The sequence below is a fragment of the Coptis chinensis genome, chromosome 8 (genome assembly GCF_015680905.1).
Source record: "Coptis chinensis isolate HL-2020 chromosome 8, ASM1568090v1, whole genome shotgun sequence".
NCBI lineage: Eukaryota > Viridiplantae > Streptophyta > Magnoliopsida > Ranunculales > Ranunculaceae > Coptis > Coptis chinensis.
The window spans coordinates 49,306,201-49,321,470 of record NC_141463.1 but is presented as its reverse complement, the minus strand read 5'-3'; the positions used below and the strand labels follow the sequence as shown (position 1 = coordinate 49,321,470).

At 38.4% G+C, this 15,270-nt stretch overlaps 1 protein-coding gene across 7 annotated transcripts; it reads right to left on the bottom strand.

Annotated features, from left to right (window-relative positions):
- Positions 1 to 1,056: 1,056 nt before the first annotated feature.
- LOC147481783 (sucrose synthase-like) lies at positions 1,057 to 6,045 on the bottom strand. 7 transcript variants are annotated; one of them, XM_086580897.1, is made up of 11 exons: positions 5,918 to 6,045; positions 5,467 to 5,789; positions 5,221 to 5,291; positions 4,532 to 4,810; positions 3,759 to 3,833; positions 3,510 to 3,651; positions 2,304 to 2,399; positions 2,045 to 2,218; positions 1,739 to 1,905; positions 1,517 to 1,653; positions 1,057 to 1,395 (listed from the first exon to the last, which is right to left on the bottom strand). In XM_086580897.1, exons 7-10 carry the CDS (start codon positions 2,355 to 2,357, stop codon positions 1,626 to 1,628), a joined length of 423 nt encoding a protein of 140 aa, XP_086437023.1. In that variant the 5' UTR covers positions 2,358 to 2,399; positions 3,510 to 3,651; positions 3,759 to 3,833; positions 4,532 to 4,810; positions 5,221 to 5,291; positions 5,467 to 5,789; positions 5,918 to 6,045; the 3' UTR covers positions 1,057 to 1,395; positions 1,517 to 1,625. The 7 variants fall into 7 exon arrangements, with proteins under 7 accessions (XP_086437023.1, XP_086437027.1, XP_086437026.1 ...); XM_086580901.1 differs by having other exon boundaries at positions 1,523 to 1,653; XM_086580900.1 differs by having other exon boundaries at positions 5,572 to 5,789.
- Positions 6,046 to 15,270: the final 9,225 nt, after the last annotated feature.

Below are 15,270 nucleotides of genomic sequence, written 5' to 3'. Positions count from 1 at the left end.
AGAATATTAGTTTTATATATTATTGATCATATAATTTGACAAAATTGAAGCATTACTAGGGGATAAAAATGCATATTTGATGAATGATCACCATAACCAACATACCTATTTTGTGGGCATCTCTATACTTATATATGTGTAAAGATATTCAAAATTGCCCCTCTCATATCTTATCGAACAGGTAACCTAATCTAGAACCTTCGTGTGCCTTCTGTTAGTGGATAAGATCAAGCGTTGTTGGGCTCAAGTCCATGTCTTTGGTAATTTGTGCCCTTTGGTCTTTTGAGGCATTTGTGCTTAGCCATTGTCTTGCAAAGGGTTGAGTCCTTGGTCCTTAAAGCCTTGGAGTGTTTTCTGAGCTTTTGAGTTTTTAGACCTTTAAGTTTACTTTAACCATTTACTTTGACCGTTTATATTTTGACACTTTTCCCAGTTGTTCCATGTAGGAGTGTGCATAAAGCCAGTCAAACCGACAAAACCGACACTACAAAAGAAGTCACCTTACCCAACTGACGGTGACTGTCGCCAAAGGTATTACCTGACAGACCAAAACTGCCGCACGACCGTCGAAAAATGCTCGGTCGACATAGGTTTCCGACAGTTATGAACAGTCATAACAGGCCGTCGGGGTTGATGATCTTTGCCGACGGATATTCCCACCACTGCTTTGGACCGTCGGGTATTACTCCTGCCAAGATCCATCGAATATGGACTGCTGTTGTTAACCGTCAGATAGGCCTGCGATCACTAGCCGTCGGATAGGACAACTGTTATAGGCTGTCTGATATACCAGCTGTTACTATCCGTCGGATAGGACCAGTGTTATAGGCCGTCGGATAGGTCCGTCGGGGTAGTTTACTACTAGATAGTTGGTATCCGTCGGGTATTAGTTTTTTGTTTTAAAAAAAAATATTGGTTGTAATAATTCTTTCAGGCATCCCAATCACACTAGATAGCTGAAGAGCTGACTGAAAAGTTGAAACTCTAGACTCAATAATCTAATATAAAGAATTCAGTGCACGTATAGAAGAATCTTGAGACATAATAGCGCTTGCATGTTGAAGAAGCAGACTTTTCAACCATGGGAGCGCACAAACTAAGACTGCACCCCTTGACTGAACTATAGAAATCAAGAAATCCAAGAGCTTGCGAACGTCTGATGGAGTCAAAAGGGAGATTGAATTTGCAATAACCTTTTCGTCTCGCATGAGCAAGCAATCCAACAATAATACACGGTCATCAGCACATAGTGCCTGCTTAAGCAACACATGAACTGAATCTGTACTTGATGGCTTAGTGCTGGGAGAAGTCATCACTATTTCGGGAGTTTTGACTTTATCACAAGAACATTGTAATCTCCTTCAGCGGCAAACCACCTCACATTCGGAATCCCAGCTGTCAAAGTTGAAGATAATGAGATGATATTGAACAAAGAAAACGTAGTGAGTCACATAACGGAAAATTGGACTCTGTACACTTTCATCACCATAAAGAATAAAAAAGTGGAGGATCATACATATACCCCTAAAGAAATGGTGCAGAACAGACAAAGATGAACGTGCACCGCATGTATATGATGCCAACGAGGAAGCACAAACAGAGAGGAAATGAGAAGAGACCGCACACTATCCATACTGTCCAACAGTGTCCTTGCTGTAAGAATTTAGAAGAAAAAAGGTCAAATATTAGGTCTAAAAATTAAAAGACCATAAAGTTAGTACGCATATAGTGAACATACCTTCCAACAATCTCCTGGAATGTACTAGTGATGATGAAATCTGTATGGTTCATGACATATAAATCAGCTGTGAATTGGCATGAGAAGTGGTACTTCTCTTCAAAGTTTTTCCAGTATATGTCAGAATCAGGATACTTTGTTTTCTCAAGAGCATGGGCAATGGTGCACTGCAAAAAAATACAGACAAAGAAATATCAATTTCTTAGAGTGCATGAAACGGCAATAAGAAAATGGCTTTGAGCTACCAATAATTCTTCTCTAGTTACCTGTGTGACTGGATGAGATGAGCATAAAAGAAAGTCTAACCTCAGCGAATGTCTCCAAGTATGGCCATACTTCAATCCTTGAAATCCATTTGCGGAGAATTCCTTTCTCAGTTCTGAAAAGAACTCGGAGAATATGTGAATGCTCTGTACCGTAAACTTTCTCAAGACGCTGATTGCAAGTCACCCCTACTGCATCAGGTAGAAGACGCTTCACCTGGATTCAAATGCACAAATGAGAATCAAAAAGAACAAAAAGGTACTAATTAGCATTATATCCAGATAAGTGTCCGAAATATTACAATGAGTATTCGGGGTACAATATCCAGTCCTTGCTGCTTAATGCGAAGAAGCATCTCACTTTCCAAGGCACGAACTTGATCCAAAATATAGACGACCTGAAGTTATTCCAAAAGCAGAATACGTATATAAAAAAACTAGAATCTAAGATGAGATCATACTGCAATCAAAGAAGAATATGGCCACCAATGTCAGGATAGCCCAGAACATCTGCTTGAGCAAAGTAGCCATGCGGAGATAGAATAAGAACGTTGAAAACCATTGGTACCCTCTCAAGGAACTTTTCCAAGGTACAGGGATCAGGTGCTTCAAGAAGATCCAAGAGCAAATGAATCATCTCCTGAACACGCTCAACAGTATCACCCCATCCTTTCTCAAAACCAATCTCTTGGAATCTATATTCAAACTGTGAATACGGAGTATCTAGTTGGTATACAGAGACCATTTTAAAAGAGAACCAAGACTCAGGCCAATGGTACGTACCACTTTGGGACGAAGAATGTTTCTACATAATTAGAAGGTCAAAGAGATGAAATTTGCAACTTTACCAGTAATTTGGTTCCCTCTGAATCTAGTTCCTGTTATCAGGAAATGTAATGCGTTCTAAAAATTCCTTCAGCCCTAGAAGACCTTGATGTTGAGGCTTTTATTAATAGAACCTCTACAGAATATGGTTGACTTTTCCTTTACTATAAATGCAAAGGTGCTATAACAACTTTTTCCTATTTCCCTTTTAATTAAATAACATTCTGCGACTATGATACATAAACAATAACGAGACTACGGTTGACTTTCAATACATTTTGTTGTAAGTTTATTAATGCAAAGAGGTGTGCGGTAGGGTTCTCCAAACAACACCCCCACAACACCCCACCCCACAGACATCAGTGGAGATACAGTTAAGCCATCACAGTAAGTCTTGAAAAATAGGGGGGAGGGGGGGTCTTACCCCATTGGTACATCTCAATTGACTGATCATTAAGTTATTACATATTTTAGCACAATAAATGAATCATTTCGTTGATTAAAAATACCAATTAAGAAACAAATTGCTTATTTTCTATTTTATTTTCTGGATCTAATGACAACAACTAAAACCGGTATTTCATTTAAGTTTGCACATACATGTGTAACAATGATAACTTGAAAAATAACCTGTAAAGGAACAAGGTGTGGGCTGCTATTTATTGAATTTTATGATCACAAACCTGAATTTCGGATCAATTCTCCGTTTACACATGGGTGATCCTTATTTCGCTCGAAAAATATTATGATCTCTGCTGCTAATGGATGTGAAATATGGACAAACAGTAAATCCATACCAAAGTTGTTTCTACTCTTCTCTTCATCCTATATAGCGAGAAAAAAGATGGCCACTAACAAGTTAAGAAGAAACGAAGTAATAAAAAATTGAAATCGAGAATGACAAAGGAAGGATCATCGGAAGTAGGCACTACCGTCAAGGTATGGTCAACTTTTGCAATCCCTAGAAAAAGACGAGATTCTTCAATAAACGGTAATTTGCAGATAGCCTGTCAATTTCAACACAACATAAGGTCATAAAGCAAGATTTATTATCCTATTTGTAGTATGAAATTTTAAGAGTGGAAAGAATTCAATATTATTAACAACTTGAAAGTGTAATGTAGTTGAATCTTTCTATTTCGTCACAGTTAGAAGTATAGAATGTTAGAAAACTTAGCCCAAATTGTGTTTGTTCTCTTAGTATCTCTGTATAAAGAAACTTAAGAACTACTTATCGCAGTTATCTTAACACATTATGCCAATAATATTGCTAACAATGGTAATACCCACAATTAGGAGCCATGATTAGGTCTGACTAGGACTTTTCAAGTTTTAAGCGTACAATTCATAATACAAGGAAGAATCATCCAATATACTACACTGAGATCATGCTGGACAAGAAATTCAGCTCAAGCTTTATTGATTGAGTTCCTACTCACTTGCCCAAATTGACTGCTCAATTTCACATGTGTATATTCTAGTACCGATTTTTCTAGTTTTACTTATCAGTGCGTGAATATTCAAATTCAAAGCCAAAATACGGAGCATTACCTGCCGGCATGATGCTTTCCAAACATGTCAAGCTCAAAATTTACCATAAATACACCAGAAATATACTACTGTAAGCTTCTGATAAAAGAAATCATTACTAACTACAGTAAGGAAGGAAGTCAAGGTTGTATCTGAAAGATCAAATGAACCTTACCAGTGGGATAAAAATCTAAAATTGGCATTGAAGAATCAGTCATCAATTCCCTGTAACACAAGGGAAGTGCATGCGCACTAGAAACACAACTCTAATCACATATTGTGTTGACAACCAAGTACCAATAGCAAAAAGGATAGTCTTAAATGCAAACCTTGCAGCAATACACCCATTAACTGATCAAATGGCTTGAACGGTGTCCCAGGTGTGAAATGAATTTCACAATGCTTAATATTAAGAAAATCATAAGCAAATGGCGCATAATGATATGGATAAAACCTGGAGAAAATAGAAATATGTGAAATTGATGCTGCAAATATGAAGGGCATTTTAGAAAAAACCACCAGAGTTTGTACCACTTTAGAACAAAACCCCTGTGATTTGGCAACTCACACTTAACTACACATTCCATCCTGCTCCTCTAGCCAAACATTGAAATTCTCACTTACGCCAATTTTACCCTTGTCTTCTTCATCCCAATTTCTAATTCCTTCTTATGTAAACATACACCTCTTCTTTCTGTCACCATCAGCCCACCTCCTTTTCCTAATTAGGCCCAGTACCATACGTGGTTTTGTTCTAAAGTGGTACACCCATTAACAATACAATCATTCAACAATATATCTGAGAAAGTCAGAGAAATGAGAATTAGTTTTGCACAGATCAAAGCCAATCAAAGTTTCTCTTACCATTGTCAGGAGCATACCCCTTCGTAATAGTAGTGCATAACCCAGCACATTCCTTCAATATATTTTAAGACCTACCAGAAATAGAAAAACATGACATAAGAAACCCAAGAAGTTTGTATTTAACAGGGGAAAAGTGGGCCGAACAGATAAATTTGTTTAACAAGGAAGATGCCAGCAAACCTTAGTTACAGTATTCGCAAAAGTACTACTAATACAAGCATTTAAAAACCAATATAACATAGGAACCTTAAGAAATGCAAACTGCAGGCATCCATTCACTTGGTCAGAAACAAAAACAGAACTGTACTACTAAGAACAATGCCTTGAATCATTGGAGGGAGTTGCCTTAACTGATCAACCATCAAAGCTAAAAGTGGACTCACAACCAAAGTTATTCCCTCCAAAACAAGAGCCGGTAACTAATAACACAACGACTTCCCATCACCAGTAGGATGGTCAATGATCAAGACTGAGCAATCAGCTTGAGAGGTTCCAGCGATCATGCTCTAGATAAAGTCACAATGTCCAGGAGCATCAATGACAGTGCAGTAGTACTTCGTTATCTCGAACTTCCACAAGGCAATGTAATAGCACCAGCAGCCATAAAAAAACAATATAAGGATGGAGTAAAAGATGAGTTTCTCGCCATGAATAGAAACAAGCAAAAATTGTAGAAGTAAGAAAAAGAATTACTTACATCTATAATAGCACCAACAGCTTCAGTTAACGTAGGTGAATCCAGCAAAACAAAACATCTGCCATCATTCTCCCTCCTCCTTTATCTGGGCTTGGGACCAGCAATGCAAACTTATCATAAGTTTGCACAGGCGGAGTTACAATGGGGTTGGTAGAACATAACTCAATTATTGCTTTCCGAAGAACCATATTACATAGTGATAAAAAAAATATACATCACAACCACGAAACCCAAAAGGAAATAGCAAAAAGCCAGTAGTTTACTTAGTACTTGGCACTGGTAAAAGCCAATAAAAACATTTAAGTACACAAGCAATGTTTCAAGAAGGTGACCCAATGATTACAATCAAACAAAAAGTTGCACTTGATCAAAGAACTACCAAAATTTTAATACCACAAAACTCACACCACTAAGTCAACACAAAATATAAATGGACTATATTCTAGATCTCTTTCTTTTTCTGCTACTCTCAACAACTTCAAACATGTCGTATGGGTCGTTGAATATCAGTTCATCCACCATAGAAATGTCGAGGTTGTTAGGCCCTATATTTGAATCATTCACCACTCTTTCATCTGAGAGACACAGTCCACCTTCATCAAAATACACTTTTCTTGGAACCTCCAGCACTACATGCCATTCAAGATTCTTGGGATCTTGGGAATAGAAAACTCGAGTAGCCTTCTCTGCAAGAATAAATGGTTCATCACATATATGGTCCGAACTGAGTTGATTGGATAAGTTGACCAACGTCAACTTTGCTTCCTCATCCACTTTCACACCAAGTTGTGTGCACTTAGCCCAATCACACTTGAACAAAATAGTCTTGTAGCCTTCACGATAATTTAGTTGAACAATGTTTGTTAGAACGCCATAGTAATCTACATCTTCATCAATTGGATTTTTATCCTTAGAACTAGAACGGAAAGTTGTAGGGCAACTTGTGGTAACACCGCTGTTTTGGTTCCTTAATTTTATTTTTCTGATAGTCTTTAGTGATGAAGAGAAACCCATTGAAACAATACTTATGGTACTTTGTAGCAAAGCGTGTAGGTCCTCTAACTAAATCCTTGAAGTGATCATCAGTGGATTCGAGGAACTCCTGCTGTTTTGTCAACCATGTGATGAAATCATCAGAACACAATGCCACTCTAGTGTGCCCAGTCCTCCTCCTTGCACTTGTTCTATTGTCCTCAATGAAGCTAATGTACTTCCTAAATGATTTTTGAAGTAATAAAGTCAGTTAGGATTATGTATATAATTTAGATTGTGTTAAGTTTCTAACAACTTTAATACGACGTGATATACTTACGTGTGCCATCTGTCATAACTGGGATGACTTCTTAGTACCCATTGTCGTGCTTGTTCATACTCCACACCTTCCAATAAATACTTTGCACTTGGGCCAAGTGGCCCACCCTCATTGGCAATGTGGTTGTCGTCTACACTATCCAAAAAATTTGGTAAAACATCAGGTTCATTTTCAGCCATCCTATCAAGTTTATCTAAAAGACCACCTCCTCCTTTATATCCAGCATAATACATTAGTGTCTCCTCCTTCAAGTAACGCTCTGCAATACACCCTTCCGGGCGCGCTTTGTTGGTAACATAATCTTTGAAATATTTCATGTACCTTACAAAGGTATTTTAGAAGCAATAGAATCTTAAAAATGAGAAAATAAATAAATAAAATAAGTAACAAAAATCAGGCTACGTACCTTTCAAAACAATATATCCACCTAAAGAAAACAGGCCCACAAAGGCGAGCCTCATGAGCTAAGTGAATAGGAAGATGCATCATAGTAACAAACAATGATGGTGGGCAGATTATCTCCAGCGCGCACAATGCCTTGACCATACCCCTTTCCAGTACATCAAGTGTTTCAATGTCTACTTTCTTCGAACACAAAGCACTAAAGAAAGTACAAATGGTAGTAATAATTGTTCAAGCTTCTTTTCTGTTGCCATCTCTATAAGCATGTTGTATTAATACCGGCAGCAAATGTTGCATTAGAATATGATAGTCATGTGACTTTATTTGTCTCAAATCCATTGAATCTCCTTTGACAATATTAGACCAGTTACCACTAAACCCAACAGGTACACTAAGATTGCACAAGGTTTGGATGAACAACTTATTCTCTTCTTTTCGAAGCCAAGAGATACCTTGAGGCATAACCTGTTTCCTGCCAAGCTTAGTCACCCAATATTTCTTCTTTCTCTTCATACGCTTTAAATCTTTGCGTGCATTGACATCATCTTTAGTTTTCCCTTTCGTATTCAACATCAAAGCAAGAAGAATTTCACATACATTTTTTTCAATATGCATGACATCAAGATTATGACGAACGAGAATGTGTTTCCAATACTTGAGCTTAAAGAAGATAGTTCGCTTTGAAAACCACAAATTTCCTTTATTCCCTTTCTTATTCTTGCCGAGTTTCCCAAATTGATGATTTTTCAAACACTTGGTCATTCTCTTAACTTCAACTCCAATCAACCTTATTGGTTGCTCACCTTCTTCCTTTGTCTTATCATAAGTGCTTTCTCTAGAATCATTTCTAGCCTCTGATCTCAATGGAAGCCACCGTCTACTTCTCATATACACATGCTTACTTCCATGGTGAAGTCTTATAGAAGCAATTTTCGGACCACAAGGATGGCAAGCAAATTTTCCCTTAGTTCTACAGCCAGAGATATTCCCATAAACTGGAAAATCATGGATTGTCCATAATAAAATGGAACGCATATGGAACTATTCACCTTTGAATGCATCTTTAACCATCACTCCATCACGCCACAATTCTTGGAGTTCTTTAACCAACGGCTACAAATAAACGTCAATATCATTACCTGGTTGCTTTGGACTCTCAATGAGAGTTGAAAGCATGATGAATTGAGACTTCATGCATATCCAAGGCGGGAGGTTATAGTTCACAAGCATAACAGGCCATGAACTGTGTTGTGCTCCAAAGTTTCCATAAGGAGTAAAACCATCGGTGGCTAGTCCCAAGCGAACATTCTGTGGCTCTACAGAGAAGTCTGGATATTTTAAATTTACTTGCTTCCACACTGCCGAGTCAACAGGATGCCTCATCGTGCCAGGCTTTGATTCTCCAGTAGAATGCCACCGCATCTCCTTTGCCACCCAAGGCACATTATACAATCGCTTCAACCTTTCCGTAAGTGGAAAGTATCGCAAGACCTTAGCAGGCACCCTGGTTCACTTCCTCAAATCCTCAATGGTTGGAGTTTTGTATCTAGAAACACCACAAGTAAGACAGGTAACCTTAAATTCATTCTTTTCCCAATACAAGATGCAGCCGTTTCTACATGCATCAATCTTCTTGCATTTCAGTTTCAAGTCTTTAATCATCTTATCTACCTTGTAGTTATTCTCTGGTATCTTGTTACCAGCAGGCAACACCATGCGGAGTAGTTGAAGCAATACGGTAAAACTCTTATCACTCCACCCATTTGTGTACATCAGGTTAAGGAGTTTCACGACAAATCTAAGAACACTGAAGTCACATCCAGGATATAATTCAATCATTGCTTCACGCAAGTTAGCGTTAAAAGCAACACCGTCTATGACTTCTTCCCCTTCTGTACAACCTCCTGGATCATCTCCAAGAAAAGTGTCCAAGTTGTCAAGACTAAACTCTTGAGCAATGGTGTGGAAAGCAGCATTCATGTCAACCACATGCACGTTCTCTTGAAATCCCGGCCCTCTTTCATTGTGTTGTTCTTCCACTTCTTTCTCACCGTGCAAGAACCACATTTTATATGTCTTGTCAAACCCATAGCTAAAATAGTGTAGGGCAACATTATCGTGACTCATTGCTGCGCCTTGGTTTCGACACTTTCGACAAGAACATGGTATGACATTCTTGTTAACGTGGTGTTCCGAGGAAAAGGTTACAAACTTTGTAACACCTCTTATAAAATGTGGATGTCGGAAATCGTCTAGATCAATCCAACTCTTATCTGTCAAGCACGTTGACTCCATGATGTACTTCTAAGAGATAAGAAAGAATGAATGAAACTCAGAACAAGCAAAATAGCTAAATAGTTATATAGAGGCATACACTAACTAGGCCAAGGAGTTACAATGCTAACTCTAGGCATACACTGACTTCAAGCTAACTCTACGCATACATACAGCGACCTAATATTCAATACCAAAGTGAGTACAAAATTAGATGAAACTAGAGTCAAACACATATATTCATGCATCTTATAATCACCAATTCATGGTATAGTATTGTGACCATTTCTGCCAAAGACAAAGCTACAGGAAAATAACAGCAGATTACAATTAAGTCGTCAAGAGAGGATCAAATGCGAGGAGGATGAAATTGAGAAAATGGTCAAGGAGGCCGAATTGCATGCTCAAAAGGACCAAGAAAAGAAAGAACTTATAGAGTTGAGGAATATTGTTGACACAACCAGCTATAGCATAGAGAAGAGTTTGAATGAGTACAGGGACAAGATTCCTGGTGAGGTTGCAACAGAAATTGAAATTGCAGTTTCAGGACTTAGGAACGCACTCGATGCAAATGACTTAGAGGCCAACAAGGCAAAGATTGATGCTGCCAACAAGGTTGTTTCAAAGATTGGACAACACACGTCATGAAATTTCATTCACATGTCATTAAATTCCTACGTAGTAATTAAATTTTGTTTTTGACAACTTTGAGAAGTACAATGACATTAGATTCAACTTGCTCACCAGTCACTACTATATAAATGTATAAGAGTGAATGAATCAAAGATAGGCCTACCTTTACATGAATTTTAAATAAAAATGTTGGTTGGGTCATATTTATTAATTAACAATGATGTTATTATTTGTAGGAAGGGCATGCACCTATAATCAATATTATTCTCGTTATTCATTTTGACTTTTAACATCAAAACAGAAATTATAAAGTTAGATATTATAAAATGAGATTATTGGTCAATTTATAATCTCGGTTTTGGAAACTCTATTATCTCGGTAGATGTTACCTCAGTTTGTTGTGTATTGAAAACTCGAGATAACATTTAGAAGACATATATATATATATCCGCATGAAAAAAACGGTGACAATGAGAGCACTATGGAACAAAATAACAACAAACAAACAAATAACGAATAACAGTACCAAACCAAACTATTAACCACCACCACCACAACAACAACAACAACAATTCATGATTCATGACTAGGACACTAATTAAAACATAGAATACACACTTACATATTAAGCAACAGTGTAACCAAACTTTCACCAACACACCGCAGGAAGAACAAAAGAGGAGCCAAGGAACCTACAACTTCTCATCCAAATCAATTTAAACAAATCAATCAACCACAATGAGAAACACAAATACCAGACTAAGCTAAGAAGTGATTTTATAAGTACCAATAGGGATATGACCAAGTGCTCATGAATATCAACACCGTCTCTTGCCTGAACATTGGTAGTTGAAATCAACTACAAAAAAATTCATATTTATTAGAAAATAATTTTGTTAAACTATAATCACCAACAAAAAGTATATTCACCCTTACCGTAACGCGTGCTAAGTTCCGTACTTTTCAACTCTAAATATTTAAACTTAATGAAACAACCAAAAAAATCACTGAAACAAACGAAAAATATCTTTTATTTGGGAGAGAGTGTGAGAATGAGAGAGAGAAAGAGAGAGTGCACGTTACCTTTTGGAGTGGGAAGGAGAGTTAAAGCGGCAGCAACTGTGAAGGAGAGAGGAAAATAGATTTTAGGTTTTTTTTTTTCTTATTATTATTTTATTTTTCCAAATAAATTTAGTGGGAACGAAATTAACAAAATTAGTTTGGCTCCTGATAATTGGGAAAGGTATGCCGACAGTTGAAATTGGTTGGAAGATACCCTGCAGCTACAAAATATTAAACAATAGTTGGGAAATTTATTAAATCCGTCAGAACTCACCAACTAGTGAAAACCATCGCCCTATCCAAGGGTTAGTAACTCTCGTAACACCGTCGGCCACATCTAAAACCCATAGAATACTTAGAGAGTTTACCCGACAAACCTTCAGATTTTACCCGACAGACGAAATACGTAGGTAACTTCCCACAGACAGAAATTGTCGGCTATTCTTTATAGAGTCTGTCGGGTAAACTCATTTTTTTGGTAGTGCGAACCGATCGGTTTCAGGGTCGGTTATGTTTACTTGTCAATTCAATTCGGGTCAAGATATATGAAAATCGATAGGGTCGGTTCGGTCATCGATTTAGTCCCAAATCCGACCCGAACCGACCCGCCATATATAATATATACTAAAATATTCATATTTAATTGATTTAATTTAAAATATATGAAAATCGATCTTTTCGGGTCGGTTAATATTAGTTAAACCGTAACCCAGTCGGTTCGGTTTGGGTATTGGTTCAGCTGGAATTCATTTCGGTTCGATTTGGTTCAGTAAGTATAACCCAGCCGGTTCGGTTCGGTTACATAAAAACATAAAGAGAAGAGTTCTATTGTGACTTCCAGTGATGCTGCCACGTCGGGTACAGTTCAGAAGCCTAATGTTAGTAATGATTGTATAATCACAGGTAGGGGGGGCCTGAACCACCGCACAAACTTCTGGCAGCTAGCAATTTTAAAAGGGAAGTACGCGCGTCCAACCGCTCAAACTCAAAGAGAATTGTTTCTGCCCTTGCTCCTGGTGCTGCACCCTCAAGTAAGCTAGAGAACCAAATTTCGTCCTCTATCTGTGGATGATGAGACATCTTTCAAGGCTCCTGTGAATGTTATTCCAAGTAAGTTTTACGAAGTTTCTTTGACCACTACTGTTCGGACCACTCTACTAGGTTACGAGCAGGTGGTGACTCATGTAACGCCGATCGTTAATCCTTCCCTCCCCGATGACCAAAAGGGGAAAGGCGTCATTGAGACGGCCGCCGCCTGTTGCTCTTCTTCCTCCTCGAGCTGATAGGAGGAGGAGGGCAGATGACGCCAGAATCCCCAAACTCTCCTAAAGGGAGATGATCATGGAGATGAGGCGTTTGGGCCGACATGATGAGCTTCCCGTTTCCAATAAGCACTCAGTTAATGATGTTGACATTGCGCTTGGAGTTCTGGAAGCTGCACGACTTCCTATTGATAGAGCTGAAGCTAGTATGGCTGGTAGTCTGGATATGTCACTTCATAGATATGCAATTTATCTTGCCAAGGTAAAACTTCCTTCTTTGTACAATGTTTTGTTTTTCTCATTGTATTACTTACACACCCTGTATTCTTTTTCAGTTAGAAAATAACTTCTTGGCCATGAAAGAACCAATCTTTGCGACCTCGGCCCGATACCGCCAATGACATGGGCACCGCGAAATTTGGGCAAAAGAGGCAAAGAAAAGTGGTCGGAGGAACGCAAACCCATGTAGACCAACTTTTGGCCAGAGAGAAGAAGTCAAATGCTGGTTTCAGGAACATGAGAGAAACGATTGCCAACCTCCGAGACTCTCTAGACAAGGCCCAAAAGGGAGCTGCCGAGGCTGCTTCTTAGAAAGTGAAATTCTTGGAACTGTGCTCCTAATTCACCACCCTGCAAGCAAAGCATGACCAAGTCCAGGGGGAGCTTTACCGTAGGAATACCGAGATAAGAACACTTTGTCAAGCCATTACTCATGCAAATGAAGTCATGACAAGCTATGAGAGGGCTCTCAAAGAGAAGTGTCTACAATTTGAAAAGAAGGTTGGTGATCTCTTGGCGGAGACCTCTGAGTTCTATTCCAAGGTGGTGCAGGAGGTAAAAAAGAGGTCAACTGAAAATGCTATTCGTTTTGCTCAGAGAGTACTTGATGTTTCTTAAAACTCCTTCAATGCAACCAAACAAGTTAAGTTTGAGGAGGCTATTGAGTCTACTGGGTATGTTTCTCAGGTGGATAATCAAGGACGAGTGACCAACCCTTTCATCTTATTTCCTAACCTGAATACCAGTATCTCAACGATTCATAATGAACTTATGCCTGATGTTTCCTCATCTTCTAGAGAAGACACCGATGATGACATGCCTGCCGTCCAGCTTTCTTTTTTGTTTGTGCCCATTTCAAGTGAATGTTTTGTTCAATCTTCAACCGTCCCAGCCAATCCAACAGCAAAGTCAATTCCTGAGAGTGGTCCAGGAGTTCTTGATGTTGGTGTAGCAGTAAGTACTGATGCTGAACCGAAATTCGATTCTACCCCTGCTCAACAGGCTAAGTAAAGACTTAGCTATTCGATTCATGATTTATAAAACATTTATTTTTAAACAATATTTCTATGGGTCTGTAATATTAAGCTATGTTGCTCACATACTATTTACTTACTGAGCTCTGCAGCTCTTCTAGTTTATGCATGTATTTAAAACATTCTATGTTATATAGCATATAATTACATGAACTACTATACATATTCTACCCCTAATTCCTCCAAAGTTCTTTTGGAACAACAATAGGTGACCCTAATAGGCTGAACAGGTTAAATTGAGACATAACCAGAATCTTATCAGGATATCATGGGAGCCATCCAAGTTTAACCGTAACTGAAAGTTCGCTCGCAATAAAGAAACAGTGTCACAGAGGAGCCATATGTTTATGCAAAGGTAACTTGGTGCCTTGAGCACAACACTGTGTTTAATAACGATAGGTCTTGTTTAAAAAAAATAAATAGGTTATCGTCAGAACAACAGTGGGGCGCAATCATGCCGATATAATTCCACGCCAATAATCATTTGCTAAGATCTGGATCCAACCCAAATCTTCCCAGCAACCCCCATTAGTGATGTTACGAGAACGCAATGAATTGGCATACAGTTCGGGCTCTCAAGAACACTATCTCTGGTTTCAAATCAAGCTGGCATACCGCTTATTGAACAGTTAGTGTGGTTATATTCCCTAAAGGCTTTACCCATCGAGGATAATCTCAGTCTTAAAGAACTGGAGTACAGTTCATGCTGTCTGGGGATGAGAAGAGAACTGGCATACAATTCAATGTCCCCAAACTCAGTATCACTTGTTCCAAAGCAAATTGGCATACAATATTCTTGAACAGATAGTAAGAAGTTAATTCCCTAAAGGCTTAGTCCATTGTGGATAATAAATAAAGAGTTGACGCAAGGAAAAAAAAATCGATTGCAAGGTGAGGAACTTTATTGATAACTGGAGAGAATAAATAATGCATAAAGAAGCATGAAATAACAATTTACTAATAGTACTTGCGGAGGTGCTCTGCGTTCCATGGTTTGACCAGAACGTCCCCTTCAATAGTATGTAACTAGTAAAAACCAGTACGACCAACCTTGTTGATGATGTAGGGTCCCTCCCATTTGGGCCCTAGCTTGCC

Bases quoted from the DNA above. Each gene is read 5' to 3' on its own strand.
- LOC147481783 (XM_086580897.1), bottom strand. From the start codon at position 2,357: ATGCTTCTTCGCATTAAGCAGCAAGGACTGGATATTGTACCCCGAATA. The intron at 1,906-2,044 runs GTTAGACTTTCT...ATTTTTTTGCAG, and splicing joins ACTTGGAGACATTCGCTGAG to TGCACCATTGCCCATGCTCT. The intron at 1,654-1,738 runs GTATGTTCACTA...AAATTCTTACAG, and splicing joins TTCCAGGAGATTGTTGGAAG to CAAGGACACTGTTGGACAGT.